The 16,522-nt window shown below is 35.1% G+C and overlaps 1 protein-coding gene across 1 annotated transcript; it reads left to right on the top strand.

The window, feature by feature from the left end:
- Positions 1-1,838: 1,838 nt before the first annotated feature.
- Positions 1,839-3,393, top strand: LOC107861444 (ethylene-responsive transcription factor ERN1). Its single transcript, XM_016706784.2, has one exon. It carries the CDS (start codon positions 2,031-2,033, stop codon positions 3,291-3,293), a length of 1,263 nt encoding a protein of 420 aa, XP_016562270.1. The 5' UTR covers positions 1,839-2,030; the 3' UTR covers positions 3,294-3,393.
- The last annotated feature ends 13,129 nt before the right edge of the window (positions 3,394-16,522 follow it).

Raw genomic sequence — 16,522 nt, 5'->3', positions numbered from 1 at the left:
TGTAAACGTACCTTAACTGAAGATCCTCTCTATGTTGAAGTTTAAATTTAAGATCTCGCCATAGAATATAATCACCCCATTACATTTTTCAGTGTTTAAAAAAACAAATTCCACTTGGCATGCAACCACTAGTGGGAGTTCTACGCAAGGAACGAAATAAATAAAACCAGAACAAGAGACGCAATTGGCATTTTTGTCACCTTTTATAACTCTCTTCTGTTTAATTTGCCTTGTGCTGTTTGTTTTTAAGGCGTTCGACGTCAAAAGAAGAGAGGGAATAAAGAAAAAGAAAAAGTTCCATTTGCAAGTGACAAGCTACTCTTTTCTTAAATTACTTCTATAGTTGTTTTTCTATCTGAATGTATATTTTTTAACTGTTTGGTTAATCATACAAAGTTATGTTATCAACCTTTTCCTATTTGTATGGTTCCACATTTGAGAGTGACATAGATAATATAATACTAGTTACAACTAACTCCAGCTACTAAAATTGTGCATGTAAGTTTGCACACTTGATGTCTGAGAAAAAAATTAATTTATTTAGTGATCTTAAGGAGTAATTTACAAGGAGCTGTAGCGAAAATGAGTCTTCATAGGGCAATTATCACTACTTATGGATCCGAAGGTGGTATCTAAATATGTAAATTTTGTTTGTAAAAAAAATAAAAATTAGAAACTAATATGCAAAACCGAAGTACGAAAATTTAGGTACGCTGATTCTTATTGTTATGAGCCTCAACATTTTTGTTTTTCTTATATCAAAGGGACTAATTACATACCGTAGATGGTCTATCACAACAGTTATAATAAAGTACGTGCTATGGAGATGGCAAACTCTCTCGACATGGGTGATGATGTTAGGTTTGTACGAACAAAATTCCACTTAATAGCTGAAAATGAAAAAAAAAAAGATACAAGGTTTCAAATACTCTCAATGATGTTAGAGTTCGTGAGCCAAATTTTGTTGATCCGACCCCGAAAAGATTGCGGTGGGGGTGGGGGTATATGGTGGTAGCGTCGGCCCGAGTATGGACCTGTATGTTTTTGGGCTTAGGGTTTTCTTGTACGTACGTATTATATAAGTGCGACTTAGAGGATTGATTTTAATATAACGGTTCTCGGGTGTTATAGAGAACTTTGGCTCCTCCTTGTATTCCTCTCCGATATAGTGAATTTCTCCCCCTCTGCCTGTAGTTTTTCCCGTCAAGGGTTTCCACGTAAATCTGTGTGTGTTTATCTTGTTTTTCTTTTGCTTATCATATTGCTTATCATATTGCTTATTCCTGTTAGATTTCATAACAAATGACATGAGATATTTTGAGAAAAACATAGCGAATTTGGCTCAAAACTGACAATATATCGGTTGTTTTAGGCCAACAAGAAGTTTTAACGTTGAGAAGATGCTTTGAGTTCGTTTTTTTTTTTTTTAAATTAAGGATCATTCTGCAACATGTCTCTTTCACAACTGATAATTTCTATGTCCATCGCCTTGAAGATCAGAAAAGGACTTTTATTAATTAATTAAATGCATTGATAAGTGACATATAATCTGAATTAATTATCTTCATCATGTTGTGCTCATATAATAAGATGACAAGCGAGATATATTGTAGAGACCAAACTCATCCTATATGCTCTAACCTAGAAAACAAGTTACATATCTTAAAAGTATAAATCTAAGAAAATGCACCCTTTGGCTGGGTCAGACTATCTATTTAATAAATCTCATTATTTACAACTCCCTCTTCTCTAAATTAATTAAATAAATTGCTTCTTGTTTTCTTTATATACCTATCAATCAGAAGTCCTCCATTTGTTATCACAAGAAGCATAAATAATTAAAAAAAGAAAATATCTATCTTAACAAAATGAAAGAAACTTCATATAAATACCACTTCACACCAACCTAAACCTGTATAGTTATGAATTATCAAAAATCCATGACTTAAAAGGCATTTGAGGAATCGACCTGATTCTTTTTCGTTTTGGTGATTGTAATTTATATACTAACACTCTATAACGCTCGTGGGATGGCTAGGAAAAGGAGGGCAAGTGAGGCACTTGGTGAAAAAACCCGCGATGACCATCAAGGGAATGTGGCCTGGGACGAAATGGTAAAAGAGGCTGCTGCTGCAACCGCGCTTGGAGGAGCACGGAGAGCACGAAAGAGATTCGTGGGTGTTAGACAAAGGCCATCGGGAAGATGGGTTGCTGAAATTAAAGACACTATACAAAAAATAAGGGTATGGTTAGGTACCTTTGACACAGCTGAAGAAGCAGCAAGGGCATATGATGAAGCGGCCTGTTTACTTCGCGGAGCCAATACGCGCACGAATTTCTGGCCCTGTTCTCCATCTTCCTCTACTACTCCAGCTCTTCCTTCGAAAATCACGAATCTTCTTATTAGTAGACTCAAAGCTAGAAATAATTCCTTAGCTGCTGCTGCTGCCACTGCTTCTTCTTCTTCTGATTCTTCGGTGCCTGTTGCCGAAAATCATGATCAGGACAAACAGGGAGAAGAATTCAGAGAAGAAGAAGAAGCGTATTTTTCGGATTTTCAGTACATGGAGTATCTCAAGGAACCTGAAGATCTGATTACTGATAACAACATGATCGGTAATATGAGTGCAATTAACGTAACCAGTTTCACAAACACCTTGGAGGAATGCTTGACTGAAAACGATTATACTGTAATTCAGCCTGTGAAAATCCATGAGAATTCGATTGGTGTAGAGATGAATAATACTGTGGAATTAGACGGAGAAGAAGAGATTGAAGATGAAAACAATACTGATATAGGAGATATTGTAGAGCCAATTGACTTCCAATTTGTTGATGAAATTGGATCATCGTGTTACTATTCACCGTTTGAAATAGCTGATGAGATTAATTCATCAGAAACAATGGAACAAGGGATGATTTATGGAGACGAATCCTCGATGCTAACTGAAGCTATGAGGAGGATGAATTACGAGAGGAAATTCTCAGCATCACTATATGCATTCAACGGAATTACGGAATGCTTAAAGTTGAAGCTGAAATCCGGAGGAGTTATGCAGAGAGAAAGATCTGAACAGTTAAGCAGATTGAGGAATGCATGCAAAAGGAACCGCAACGAGGAGGAAGAGAAGAAGATTCATGAAGGAGAAATTAATGAGAAGAAGGATACTGAATACATTTCAGAAAGTTCTGCGTCATCTTCGTCAACGATAACAGAAGAAACTAATTACGATAGTGAATTGTTGCTCTGGAGCTCGATTGATCTACCACCAATCTGCGCATTTGTTACTTAGAAGAATTGATTTTTGGTTTCTCATGTTATATTTAGTATGTTGTTGTTCGATATGATGATCAGGTAACTTATGTTTTCACAGGGTGAAAGATGGAAGATTTCTGTGTTGTCGTTAATCTTTTTCAAGATCAGTAGATGATCTTGGTCTCGATAAAATATTGATGTTAAACTAGAAATATGAGTTTGTATTGTGGAATGTACTACTACTTGTTTTCCAACTTTGATTCCTTCAAATTTGAATTATGGTTTTAAATTGACTTATAATTTTTTTTAAAGGCATTGTTCACCTCTTTTACTAGGGGTTATTATTACATACACACACTCTTTATGTAACGGCCCAAAGTTTTTCTTAGCTAAATTTTGTTCCTAAAATATCAAGCATTGGCTTCTAGAATGATTTATACTTATTTCCCTGTGAAATCCCTTAGATTTCAACTTTTCATTTCGTAGATGATTGAATAAGTTTTCCGTCGACATAAGATGCGTCCAAAACGGACACTCGGTGAAGGAGTTATGGTTAATTTAAGTCCTAGTCGTAAAAAACCGTCATTCCTGTCCTTGGCGCGTTGCGGAGAGGGTGTAAATGACGATGTGGGACTCCGCAATGGTGACGCGTCGCGGAGTGGGCCGAATTTCCATTCGTCAATTTTCAGTGAGCCACCGCGATAGTGGCGTGTCGCGGTGGCCCATGAAATCAGGCTCCCAGTTATATTTTAATACCGGTCTCATTAAGGGTATATTGGGTATTTTTCCCACACCCCTATTAGTCCAAACACGAGATTTTAACCCCAATTAAACATATTACTCATACATTCACAAAAAATATTCAAGAACACTCTCTAGGGTTCCATATTGATAATCCAAATAAATCAAGATTCAACCGTGGGTTTTCAAAATAAATTGAAGATTTGGAATCCCCAAGCCGTGGGCATCAAGAAGCATCCTTTAAATTTCTAGATAGAAGCATCCTTTAAATTTCTAGATAGAGGTACGTGGGGTTTATCCTAAAAAAACTACATGGGCTTAAAACCATTAGAGCATGATTTTTAGATTTTTATGCATGAATTTCAAAGGGGTTTTGGAATCTATGTTCTAAATTATGTACTCCGAATATTTTAATGTTACTATTGTTTTGACCTTGTGGTCCTATCCCCTAAATTGATTTACATGTATACGTATATGTATGGAATTTGAGATTTAAGATCGTTGAGAGCATAAATTATGAACTCCCTCTCGTGTATTGAATTAAAGATTATGGTTTTGTGATTTGAAAGATGTTTTCGCAATATTATAGCATTTGAGCATGATTTGAAATTGTTGAGAGGGTTTTTCTTGATATAAATGTGTTTTTGTGTTTAAGAGAGAGAATTGCATGTGAATTGAGAACTTTGACATGACCACCTTGTACTGTACTACTGAAATGCTTGACAAAGATGAGTTCATTGTATGTGTTTACATGAGGTTTGAGAAAGAGTTTCTTTGAATTGAATTATTGAAATGGTGGTCACAAAACTTGTGTTTTGAAAACAGAGATTTACGATAGACTAATAATGGATAAGAGATGTGACTTGCAAGTCAACGGTATGACGATACCATATGTATTTATGCCATAACAGATTATGTTTTCAAAGCATGTTTCCAGAGTATGTTTTCAGAGACTTTATATTTTGATAGAGTTTTAAAAAGGGGCTTAAAGAGGGTTAGGTGGTTACCCGAAGAAGGCGCGAGTTCAAGCAACTCTTATCCTGAAATCGTATTTGCCGATATGGGTAGATTATTATTGTACACTGGCGATGACCGTGTGGCGTAGTAAATTCAAAGACTCCGGCCTTTGCGACACACTTGGGTTGGGGGCTTCGCTCAGAGCTAATGGCAGTTTCCATATAGCCCATGGAATTTTTCAGAGTTGTAGGGTATATCACCTAGCGCAGAAGTAACACAGATTTCTCAGAGTTGAGATGATTTTTACAGTCTTTAAAATGCCCATGTGAATTCTTACTATATGATATACTTATGAACTGTTTTAAATTGCTCTCATATATGTTGAATAATAAATGATTATTTTGGATATGCTCTGCATACCAGTACATCTGTATTGACCCCCCTACCTCTCAGGTTCTAAGACTCAGTCTAGGGGTTCAGATAAGTAGTAGATAATTCAGACAGCTGATCGGATTGTGTAGTGGTGAGCCTTCTCTATTCCAGAAGGCATGTCTTTTCAGATTATGTCACTTATTTCAGTTTTGGTCTACTAGGGGCGTTGTCCCAGTTTTAGACAGTTGTCAGATTTTTATGTAGTAAAGATTTCGCAGACTGAGTCAGAAGTTATTTAAATGTAGTTGATTTACAGTTTTCATACTTATGTTGAATTCAAAGTTGACCATGTTTTCATAGCAGATTATGTTTCTGCATCTTCGTTTATTATATGAATGTTGTGCATGATTACCAGATAGAGAAGGGCGTTCTGGGCCTTCATGGTTCGGGATTTCCGTCACGGCTAGGCACTAGTTTGGGTCGTGACAAACTTGGTATCAGAGCACAGTTCATGGTCCCAGGGTGTCTGGAAATCGCCTCGGGTAGAGTCTTGTTTATGGGTGTGTAGCGCGCCACACTTATAAGAAGGAGGCTACTAGGCGTTTAAGAATATTTCTCTTCTTTGTGATTTAGTTCGTGCTTCAGAGTCTAATCTGTCCCCTAATCAATGACCTCTTGCTTTTTGAAAAACCAGCTATGCCTCCCCGTCGCACCAACGTTAATGCTCAGGATGATGAAGTCCGTCCCACCCATGGGATGCAGACCCATAACAGAGCTTATACCCCAGAATCCATTCCTACTTTGGGAGTACCTCCTGTACCGACCAGTCCTCCCAGAGCTCTCCAAACGGGGGCCAATTGCACTCAGCCTCGTGAAGGAGAGGTTTCTAATGCTGAATTCAGACAGTCTATTCGCATACTTGCACAGCTGGTAGCCGCACAGACTCAGAGGTCGGAGGATACTGGGTCTGCGTCTGTTACTTCTAAAGTTACTAGAGTGGGTCAGTTCATAAGAATGAACTCGCCTAAGTTCTCTGGCGCTAGGTAAAAGAGGACCCGCAGGAGTTTGTAGACGAAATGGAAATGATTTTCAAAGTTATGCATGTTGATCAGGTGGAGGGTGTTGAGCTAGCAACATACCAGCTAAAAGATGTAGCGAACCAATGGTACAACGAGTGGGAAGATGCGAAGGGTGACAGTGCTAAGCCCATAGTTTGGGACGAGTTCGTGGAAGCTTTTCTTGACCTACTCTTTTCTCTGGAGCTGAGGGAAGCTAAAATAGAGGAGTTCATAAACCTTAAGCAGGGTAAGATGAGTGTTCAGGAGTATACTTTAAAGTTTAACCAGCTGGCTCGTTATGCTCCTGAGATGACGTGTAGTATGAGGGCTCGAATGAGGAAGTTTGCTTTCGTCCTTTCAGATGATCTGGTGCTTGAGTGTCAGGGAGCTATGCTGAACCTTTTTCGATTTTCACCCCGGTGGGAGATTCTGTTGTGGCTAGGAGGGTGTATAGAAATTGTGTTTTGGCTATTTCCAGCCGGGATACTGAGGCAGATCTTATAGAACTTGATATGGTTGATTTTGATGCCATCTTAGGGATGGACTGGCTCCATTCTTGCTATGCCACCTTGAATTGTAGGACCCGAAGAGTCACCTTTTCTTTTCCGAATGAGTCTGTGATAGAACGGGAGGGACATTCTCTAGCACCTAGAGGTCACTTCATATCTTATCTCAGGGCCCGTAAACTTATTTCCAAAGGTTGCTTGTATCATCTTATTTGGGTTAAAGATTCTAGTGCCGAAAGTCTTCATCTTCAGTCTGTCCCCGTAGTGAATAAATTCTCAAAAGTCTTTCCAGATGATCTCCTACGAATACTACCTGATAGGGAGATAAATTTTGGTATTGATTTATTGCCAGATACCCGTCCTATTTCTATTCTGCCATATAGGATGGCTCCTGCAGATCTAAAAGAGTTGAAAGAACAGCTAGTAGATCTTCTAGATAAAGGTTTTATCCGCCCCAGTGTGTCTCTCTAGGGTGCACCTATACTTTTCATGTGAAATAAAGATGGTTTCTTTCGTATGTGCATAGATTACCTCCAGTTAAATAAGGTCAAGTTTAAAAATAAATATCCCCTTCCTAGTATTGATGATCTTTTTTATCAACTTCAGGGTGCTAAATGCTTTTCAAAGATAGACCCTCATTTGGGATATCACCAATTGAAAGTTAGAGATTCAGATATTCCCAAAACAACTTTCCGAACTAGATACGGCCATTATGAATTCTTAATCATGTCCTTCGGGTTGACTAACGACCCTGCGCCTTTCATGGATCTAATGAATAGGATTTTCCGTCAGTTTCTGGATCTGTTTGTTATTGTATTCATTAATGACATTTTGGTATATTCTAAGAGTGAGGAGGACCATGCCAATCACCTCCGAATCATCCTTCAGACCCTTAAACATAATAAGTTGTATGTAAAATTTTCCGAGTTTGAATTCTGGTTGAATGCTATTGCAATCTTGGGGTATATTGTGTCTAGTGAGGGAATTAAGGTTGATCCCCAAAAGATTGAGGCAGTGAGAAAATGGCCCAAACCCATGACTCCAACTGACATTTGGAGTTTCTTGGGTTTGGCGGGTTATTACAGAAGATTTGTCAAGAGTTTTTCTTCCATAGATGCACCACTTACTAAGTTGACTCAGAAAAAGGTGAAGTTTTTATGGTCTGACTCTTGTGAGAACAGTTTTGAGAAGTTGAAAGACAAGTTGACTACTGCTCCTGTTCTGATCTTCCAGAGGGTACAAAAGGTTTTGTTGTATACTGTGATGCATCCCGAGTGGGACTTGGGTGTGTTCTTATGCAGCACGGTAAGGTAGTGGCTTATGCATCTAGGCAGTTGAAGGTGCATGAGCGGAACTACCCTACTCATGGCTTGGAGTTAGCAGTTGTAGTTTTTGCACTTAAGATCTGGCGGCACTATTTGTATGGGGTACACGTTGATATATTTACTGACCACAAGAGTTTACAGTGTTTTTTCGCAGAAAGAATTAAATCTCATGCAGAGGCGGTGGTTGGAACTTTTAAAAGACTATGACATGAGGCTGCACTATCATTCGGGCAAGGCGAATGTGGTAGCCAACGCCCTCAGTAGGTTATCTATTGGCAATCTTTCTCACGTGGGGAAAGAAAAGAGGGAGATGGTGAAGGATATTCACCAACTTGCAAATCTAGGAATGCAACTTTTGGATTCCGAGGATGGAGGAGTGGTTGTTCATGAGATAGCTAAATCTTCCCTTTGTGCAGAAGTCAAAGAGAAGCAGGTTGAAGATCCCATCATATTACAGAATGCTAGCTGATTTGTTAATGCAAATTATTGTCTTTCCATGTTATGAGTTCTTCTGCAATTTATATTTTTAAGCAACACAGCTTTAGCATTCTCATTGTTATAGTATGACCAACTGGTTACCATTTATAAAACAAAACATTATCCTTTAATAGTGTGCACTTAACAATTCTATGGCATATCCATTAAGACACCCGTTTGTTGAATAAGAGAATGGTAGAACTCCTAGAGAAATAACTGCAGAAGGAACTATACATGATCTTCTTCGGAAGCAGATAGGTTATAGCGCTAAAGGGATTTCAAACATACCTTTGGCATCCAACCAATTTAACATAATGTACACCAAAAAACTTTGTAACCAAGGAGCTTCGGTATTGAAAACAATAACCAAACACTTACAATAGTGTGAGAAGGATAGGTGGAGTTGCGTATGAGTTAGAATTGCCAACTAGTTTGGGTTCTGTTCATCCGGTATTTCATATATCTATGTTGAAGAAGTGTATTGGAGACCATTCTTTAGTATTGCCTGTCGAAGAAATCAAAGTGACAGACTCCTTATCCTATGAAGAAGAGCCTGTAGAGATTTTGGATCGCCAAGTTAGAAGATTGAGGAACAAAGAGATAGCCTCAGTTAAAGTGTTGTGGAGAAATCAAAAAACTGAAGAAGCGACTTAGAAATCAGAAGTTGACATGAGAGCTATATACCCAAACCTTTTTTATCCAATGGATGATGAAATGGAAGGTACAATCCTTGTCTTATTCTTTCTATGCCTTAGTATGCTTGAAATTATACTTGTCTGTATTTCCGCGTCAACATTCAGAGACAAATGTTCCCAATGGGGGGATATTGTAACGCCCCAAAGTTTTTCTTAGCTAAATTTTGTTCCTAAAGTATCAAGCATTGACTTCTAGAATAATTTATGCTTATTTCCCTGTGGAATCCCTTATATTTCAACTTTTTATTTCGTAAATGATTGAATAAGTTTTCCATTGACATAAGATGCGTCCAAAACGGACACTCGGTGAAGGAGTTATGGTTAATTTAAGTCCTAGTCGTAAAACACCGTCATTCCTGTCCTTGGCGCGTCGCGGAGAGGGTGTAAATGATGATGTAGGACTCCGCAATGGTGGCGCATCGCGGTGGCCCATGAAATCGGGCTCCCGGTTATATGTTAATACCGGTCTCATTAAGGGTATATTGGGTATTTTTCCCACACCCTTATTAGTCCAAACACGAGATTTTAACCCCAATTGAACATATTACTCATACATTCACCAAAAATATTCAAGAACACTCTCTAGGGTTCCATATTGATAGTCCAAATAAATCAAGATTCAACCGTGGGTTTTCAAAATAAATTGAAGATTTGGAATCCCCAAGCCGTGGGCATCAAGAAGCATCCTTTAAACTTCTAGATAGAGGTACGTGGGGTTTATCCTAAAAAAACTACATGGGCTTAAAACCATTAGAGCATGATTTTTAGATTATGCATGAATTTCAAAGAGGTTTTGGAATCTATGTTCTAAATTACGTACTCCGAATGTTTTAATGTTACTATTGTTTTGACCTATCCCCTAAATTGATTTACATGTATACGTATATGTATGAAATTTGAGATTTAAGATCGTTGAGAGCATAAATTATGAACTCCCTCTCGTGTATTGAATTAAAGATTATGGTTTTGTGATTTGCAAGTTTTTTTCGCAATATTATAGCATTTGAGCATGATTTGAAATTGTTGAGAGGGTGATTCTTGATATAAATGTGTTTTTGTGTTTAAGAGAGAGAATTGCATGTGAATTGAGAACTTTGACATGACCACCTTGTACTGTACTACTGAAATGCTTGACAAAGATGAGTTCATTGTATGTGTTTACATGAGGTTTGAGAAAGAGTTTCTTTGAATTGAATTATTGAAATGGTGGTCCCAAAACTTGTGTTTTAAAAACAGAGATTTACGATAGACTAATAATGGCTAAGAGATGTGTCTTGCAAGTCAATGGTATGACGATACCATATGTATTTATACCATAACAAGTTATGTTTTCAGAGCATGTTTTCAGAGTATGTTTTCAGAGACTTTATGTTTTGATAGAGTTTTAAAAAGGGGCTTAAAGAGGGTTAGGTGGTTACTCGAAGAAGGTACGAGTTCAAGCAACTCTTAGCCTGAAATCGTATTTGCCGATACGAGTAGATTATTATTGTACGCTGGCGATGACCGTGTGGCGTAGTAGATTCAGAGACTCCGACCCTTGCGACACACTTGGGTTGGTGGCTTCGCTGCCGAGTTAATGGCAGTTTTTATATAGCCCATGGAATTTTTCATAGTTGCAGGGTATACCACCTAGCGCAGAAGTAACACAGATTTCTCAGAGTTGAGATGATTTTTACAGAATCTTTAAAATACCTATGTGAATTCTTACTATATGATATACTTATGAACTGTTTTAAATTGCTCTCATATATGTTGAATAATAAATGATTATTTTGGATATGCTTTGCGTACCAGTACATCTGTATTGACCCCCCTACCTCTCAAGTTCTGACACTCAGTCTAGGGGTCCAGATAAGCAGTAGATAATACAAACAGCTGATCAGATTGTGCAGTGGTGAGCCTTCTCTATTTCAGAAGGCCTGTCTTTTCAGATTATGTCACTTATTTCAGTTTTGGTCTACTGGGGGTCTTGTCCCAGTTTCAGACAGTTGTCAGATTTTCATGTAGTAGAGATTTCGCAGACTGAGTCAGATGTTATTTAGATGTAGTTGATTTACAGTTTTCATACTTATGTTGAATTCAGAGTTGACCATGTTTCCGTAGTAGATTATGTTTCCACATCTTCTTTTATTATATGAATGTTGTACATGATTACCAGATAGAGAAGCGCATTCCGACCTTCATGGTTTGGGATATCCGTCACGGCCAGGCCCTAGTTCGGGTCGTGACACTTTACAAGATATTCCAAATCCAATTAGGAAACTCTCCGAGTAGAAACTGGTAGTAAAGTTCAACAACAACAACAATAATATCTCTAGTGTAATTTTGTAAGTGAGTCTGGGAAGAATGATGTGTATATAGGATTATTCTTGTAATAAATATACAAAGACAGTTTTCGATTGATTCTCGACTCAAGTAAAACATATCAAAAAAAAATATGTAAAACAAACCGAAATGAAGAAGTCATGCTAAAAACAATGAGTAGTATTAGTAAAGGTTTTTTTTCAACCAATAACCAGAATTGGATCTAGGATTTAAAGTTTGTGGTTCCACATGTTACATGAAAATAAAAAAAAATAGTAATAAGAGGATTTGAACCCGCAACCATGAGGTCAATAAAACTTTTACAAATCTCTCTACTCAACTGGACCAATAATACACTTTGTTTATAGGTTTTCAACTTATTATTCTTATATATTTATTAGATTTCTATATATAAATACTAGATACGTACGAAAGTTATTGAGCTCCCGAGAACCCCACCCAGGCTCCTATATCCGCCCCTGCCAATAATGTTACTTTATAAATGTGAAAATGTGAAAATAATGTTACTTTTTCAACCAAGATTTTGGAATGTGTAATTTGATTCTTCATACAAACTCATAAGCTTCTAGATATCTTCACAAATGGTTTCTCTCTCCCATGAAACTACACTCTTCTTTAGAACCATATTCACTACATTCTTTGTGTCTAATAAGAATTGCACCTTTGCCCATCCATTTTCTTGAGCATTTTCAATGCAATTCGAATTGCTAGCACTTCGGCTATGATGGTCTTCCAAACAAATTCAAGTAAAAAAAATTTAGTAAAAATTACATATGTAACGACATGTTTACTAATAATTACTAAAATTCTCAACTTTTTTCAAAATCTCCTAAAATCCAACATTTGATATCCGATGATACATGTTAATCACATTAGATACATAGTACATATACAAGTAATAATTAACAAAATCAACACGTTTTAAGGGATGTAATAGATTAGTTTGCATTAAATCAACATTTAATCTAACTAATTAAGGTAAAAAAAATAAAATGAAATCCCACAATTTATGCTAATCAGAATATTACTCCACCACATTAAAACTAATAAACGTTTTTGTATTATTTTTTGAAATTGAAAAATCTTCATTCTTTTTGGAGAAAATAGCTTGTTACCCCCCCAAACTATACCCGAAAGAGTTGAGACACACCTTAACTTTAGAGGGGTCCTATTACCACCCCCTGAACTATTTAAAAGTGGATTTATTACCCTCCGACGCTGATGTGGCAAGAGAGTGTGTTTCACTCTCTTTTTCACTCTCTTTAAAGAGAGTAAGAACCAAATTTTTTATTAAAAATTAATTTTTAATATTTTTTTTCTTTATTTATTTTTAATTATTCTTTATTCATTTAAAAAGTAATTTTTAATATTTCTTTATTTTCTTTATTCATTTACTTTATTCATTTTTAATTATCATATTCTTCATCTCCAAGAACAAAATCGATTGGTTTCGACTTCAAATTCGTCGAAAATTTTAAAATGAGTATTGTTCATTGGTTCCAACTTCAAGATTGTCGGAATTTTTAAAATTGATATTTTTCATTATTTCCGACTTCAAGGTGGTTGAAAATTTTAAAAATCTCCATTGTTTCCGACTTTAAGGTTATTGAAAATTTTAAATTCGGTATTGTTCATTGTTTCCGAATTCAAGGTCTTCGAAAATTTTAAAATTGGTATTGTTTGTTGTTTCTGACTTTAAGGTCATCGAAAATTATAAATTCGGCATTTTTCATTGTTTCCGGCTTCAAGGTCGTTGAAAATTTTGAAATTGGTATTGTTCGTTGTTTCTGGATTTAAAAATCCTTAAAAATTATCAAAATCAATATTGTCCATTATTTTTGAATTCAAGTTCATCGTAAATTTTAAAATGGGTATTGTCCATTATATCCAACTTCAAGGTCGTCGAAAATTTTAAAATTCTCTATTGTTTCAGACTTTAAGGTCAACGAAAATTTTAAATTCGGTATTTTTCATTGTTTCCGGCTTCAAGGTCATCGAAAATTTTAAATTCGATATTTTTTATTGTTTCCGGCTTCAAGGTCGTTGAAAATTTTAAAATTGGTATTGTTCATTGTTTTCGGATTTAAAAATCCTCAAAAAAATTTAAAATCGATATTGTCCATTATATCCAAATTCAAGGTCATCTTAAATTTTAAAATGGATATTGTCCATTATTTCCGACTTCAAGGTCATCAAAAATTTAAAAATTCTCTATTGTTTCCGACTTTAAGGTTATTGAAAATTTTAAATTTGGTATTGTTCATTGTTTCCAAATTCAAGGTCGTTGAAAATTCTGAAATTAGTATTGTTCGTTGTTTTCTACTTTAAGGTCATCAAAAATTTTAAATTCGGTATTTTTCATTATTTTCGGCTTCAAGGTCGTTGAAAATTTTGAAATTGGTATTGTTCGTTGTTTCCAGATTTAAGATTGTTGAAATTTAATAATTGATATTGTCATTGTTTCCCACTTCAAGGTTGTCGAAAATTTCAAATTCGATGTTTATTATTTTTGACTTTAAGATCGTTGGAAATTTCAAATTCGGTATTGTTCACTATATCCCGCTTCAAGGTCATCGAATAATTATTTGCATAGAAGTAGGAATAATAAAGTTTGAAAAGGAAAAGAGATGAAAAGTAATGATGAAAAAAATAATGGTGAAAAAATGATGAAAAATGATAAAAACATATAAAAATGGAAAAGAAAGTAAATAAAAATCAATTTTAAACAAAAAACACGTGTCAAAATGCTATGGGCGCGTGTATCACACTCTCTTGCCAAAGGTCTGATTGTCAGCGTTCGGGAGTGTAATAAATCCACTTTTTAATAGTTTAGGAGGGTAATAGGACCCCTCTAAAGTTAAGGTGTGTCTCAACTCTTTCGGGTATAATTCAGGGTGGTAACAAGCTATTTTCTCTTCTTTTTGTTCAGAGAAAATATACCAATTTTTTTTATTTGATTTTTCAATTTGAAATTGAGCATTCCTTCAATTACTATGCCAAAATATCGGACAAGAATTTTTTTTTGATGAAAAAGTTGGTGCTGTAATGTATTTGGAAAGTCCATAAAAAAAAGTTGCAGAAATTATTAGTTATAAATCTAATTCTACTTCTCCTATGCCTTTGTTGGATAGCAAGGGAAATAAGATCATTACTGATTGCAAACATAGTGATGTTAAGGTTGGGCAAATCTACAAGGACAAGTGTACTCTCATTTCGGTTATGGCGCGATTTGCAATTGAGCATTCCTTCAATTACTATGTCAAAAGATCGGACAAGAAAAGACATGTTATATTTTTTATGTAGATGGTGTTGTTAATTTTGCGTACGTTAATTTAATTTTGTATTCAATGTTTGATTATTTTACAGATTTTTTTTTGTGTGTTTATGTTATTAACGCTGAGATACATTTTATTCTAAAAATGATACATTTTGCTCATCTTGTATCTCAGTTTATGAATTTATGTTTAATTATGTTTCTTGTTGTATTTTAGTTTCACATATATAATAGAAATGTCCTATATACATGTTGTAAAATTTCCTAGATACATGTTGTACAAGTTTCACGCCGAGATACATTTTGTTATGAAAATGATACATTTTGCCCCATCTTGTATCTCCGTTTATGAAGTTATGTTTAATTATATTTCTTGTTATGTTTTAGTCATGACGTTATGTTAATTTGGTCGAGATACATCTTTATGATAAAAGATACGTTTTGATCATCTTGTATCCAGGTGAATATATTGATGCCTAATTATTTATCTCGGTGAATATATTGATGTCTTATTATACAGTTTGAAAGTAACTCAAGGTTAAAAAGTTGAAGTGTATGTAATGTGATTAATATAGGTAATAGACAATTGTTTCAGATAATGAACAAGATACATATTAATACAGAAAGATACATGTTTTGTTATTATGTATCTAATACAAAATGGGGGCTAGTCTAGCTACTGTCTGATTATGTGCAAAATTTAGGATGCACAGTAGCTCCCCATCTAAGGATTTAAGATTAAATTAACTTTTATAAACAATAATGTAAAACTATTTTTACATTATCAATGTATTTAACTTGTTATATTATACTTGTAACGTAATTCAATCCCTAAAAACAAAAAAAATAAATTATTTGAGATGCAACAAGTTTACTCTAAGACAGTACAATATATATAAAAGCACTAAGAACATAATACATTAGATACAAGATTATACAAATGTATCTTTAATCTCTACAACATGTATTTCAGCATGAAAAATGTATCCTGTGTAATTCTACTTTCAATACCATTTAAACAACACAAGAAACATATCAAAACATTTACAGTAACTCACAAATACAAGTTAATATGACATGTATCTTAGAAATAAAAACATGTATCTATTATATTTAGACTTTAAGTAAAATTGAACAAAACTAGATACAAATCAAAGAATTAATAATCACTCATATATAGAAGTCCACTTAACATGTATCTATGTATTTATGAGCTTATATTTTGCTATATTAATTTCAATAAAAAATAAAATACATAAGATACAAATAACTTAGCAACAAAAAAATAGATAAACAGTGAAATTCTAAACGTATCATACAACCCAAAATATGTATCTCGGCCTAACATTCAATAGATCTGAACATGCAATTACCTTGGGAAGTTCCTCTCTGAAAATTGCTTCGACAATTCTTCTTCTCTTGGCGGGAGCTTTACTTTTAGGACTGTTGGATCCCTTTTTCTTAGAACATTTTTTTTTTCTTGTCCTTAGAATGCTTTTGCCACAACTTCTTCATAATTTGGAGATCGTTTCTATG

This window comes from Capsicum annuum, chromosome 2 (assembly GCF_002878395.1).
Source record: "Capsicum annuum cultivar UCD-10X-F1 chromosome 2, UCD10Xv1.1, whole genome shotgun sequence".
Lineage (NCBI taxonomy): Eukaryota > Viridiplantae > Streptophyta > Magnoliopsida > Solanales > Solanaceae > Capsicum > Capsicum annuum.
This window is presented reverse-complemented; position numbering and strand designations above follow the sequence as displayed.

What these genes read in the sequence shown, in the direction of transcription:
- LOC107861444 (XM_016706784.2), top strand. Translation starts at nt 2,031, where the DNA reads ATGGCTAGGAAAAGGAGGGCAAGTGAGGCACTTGGTGAAAAAACCCGC.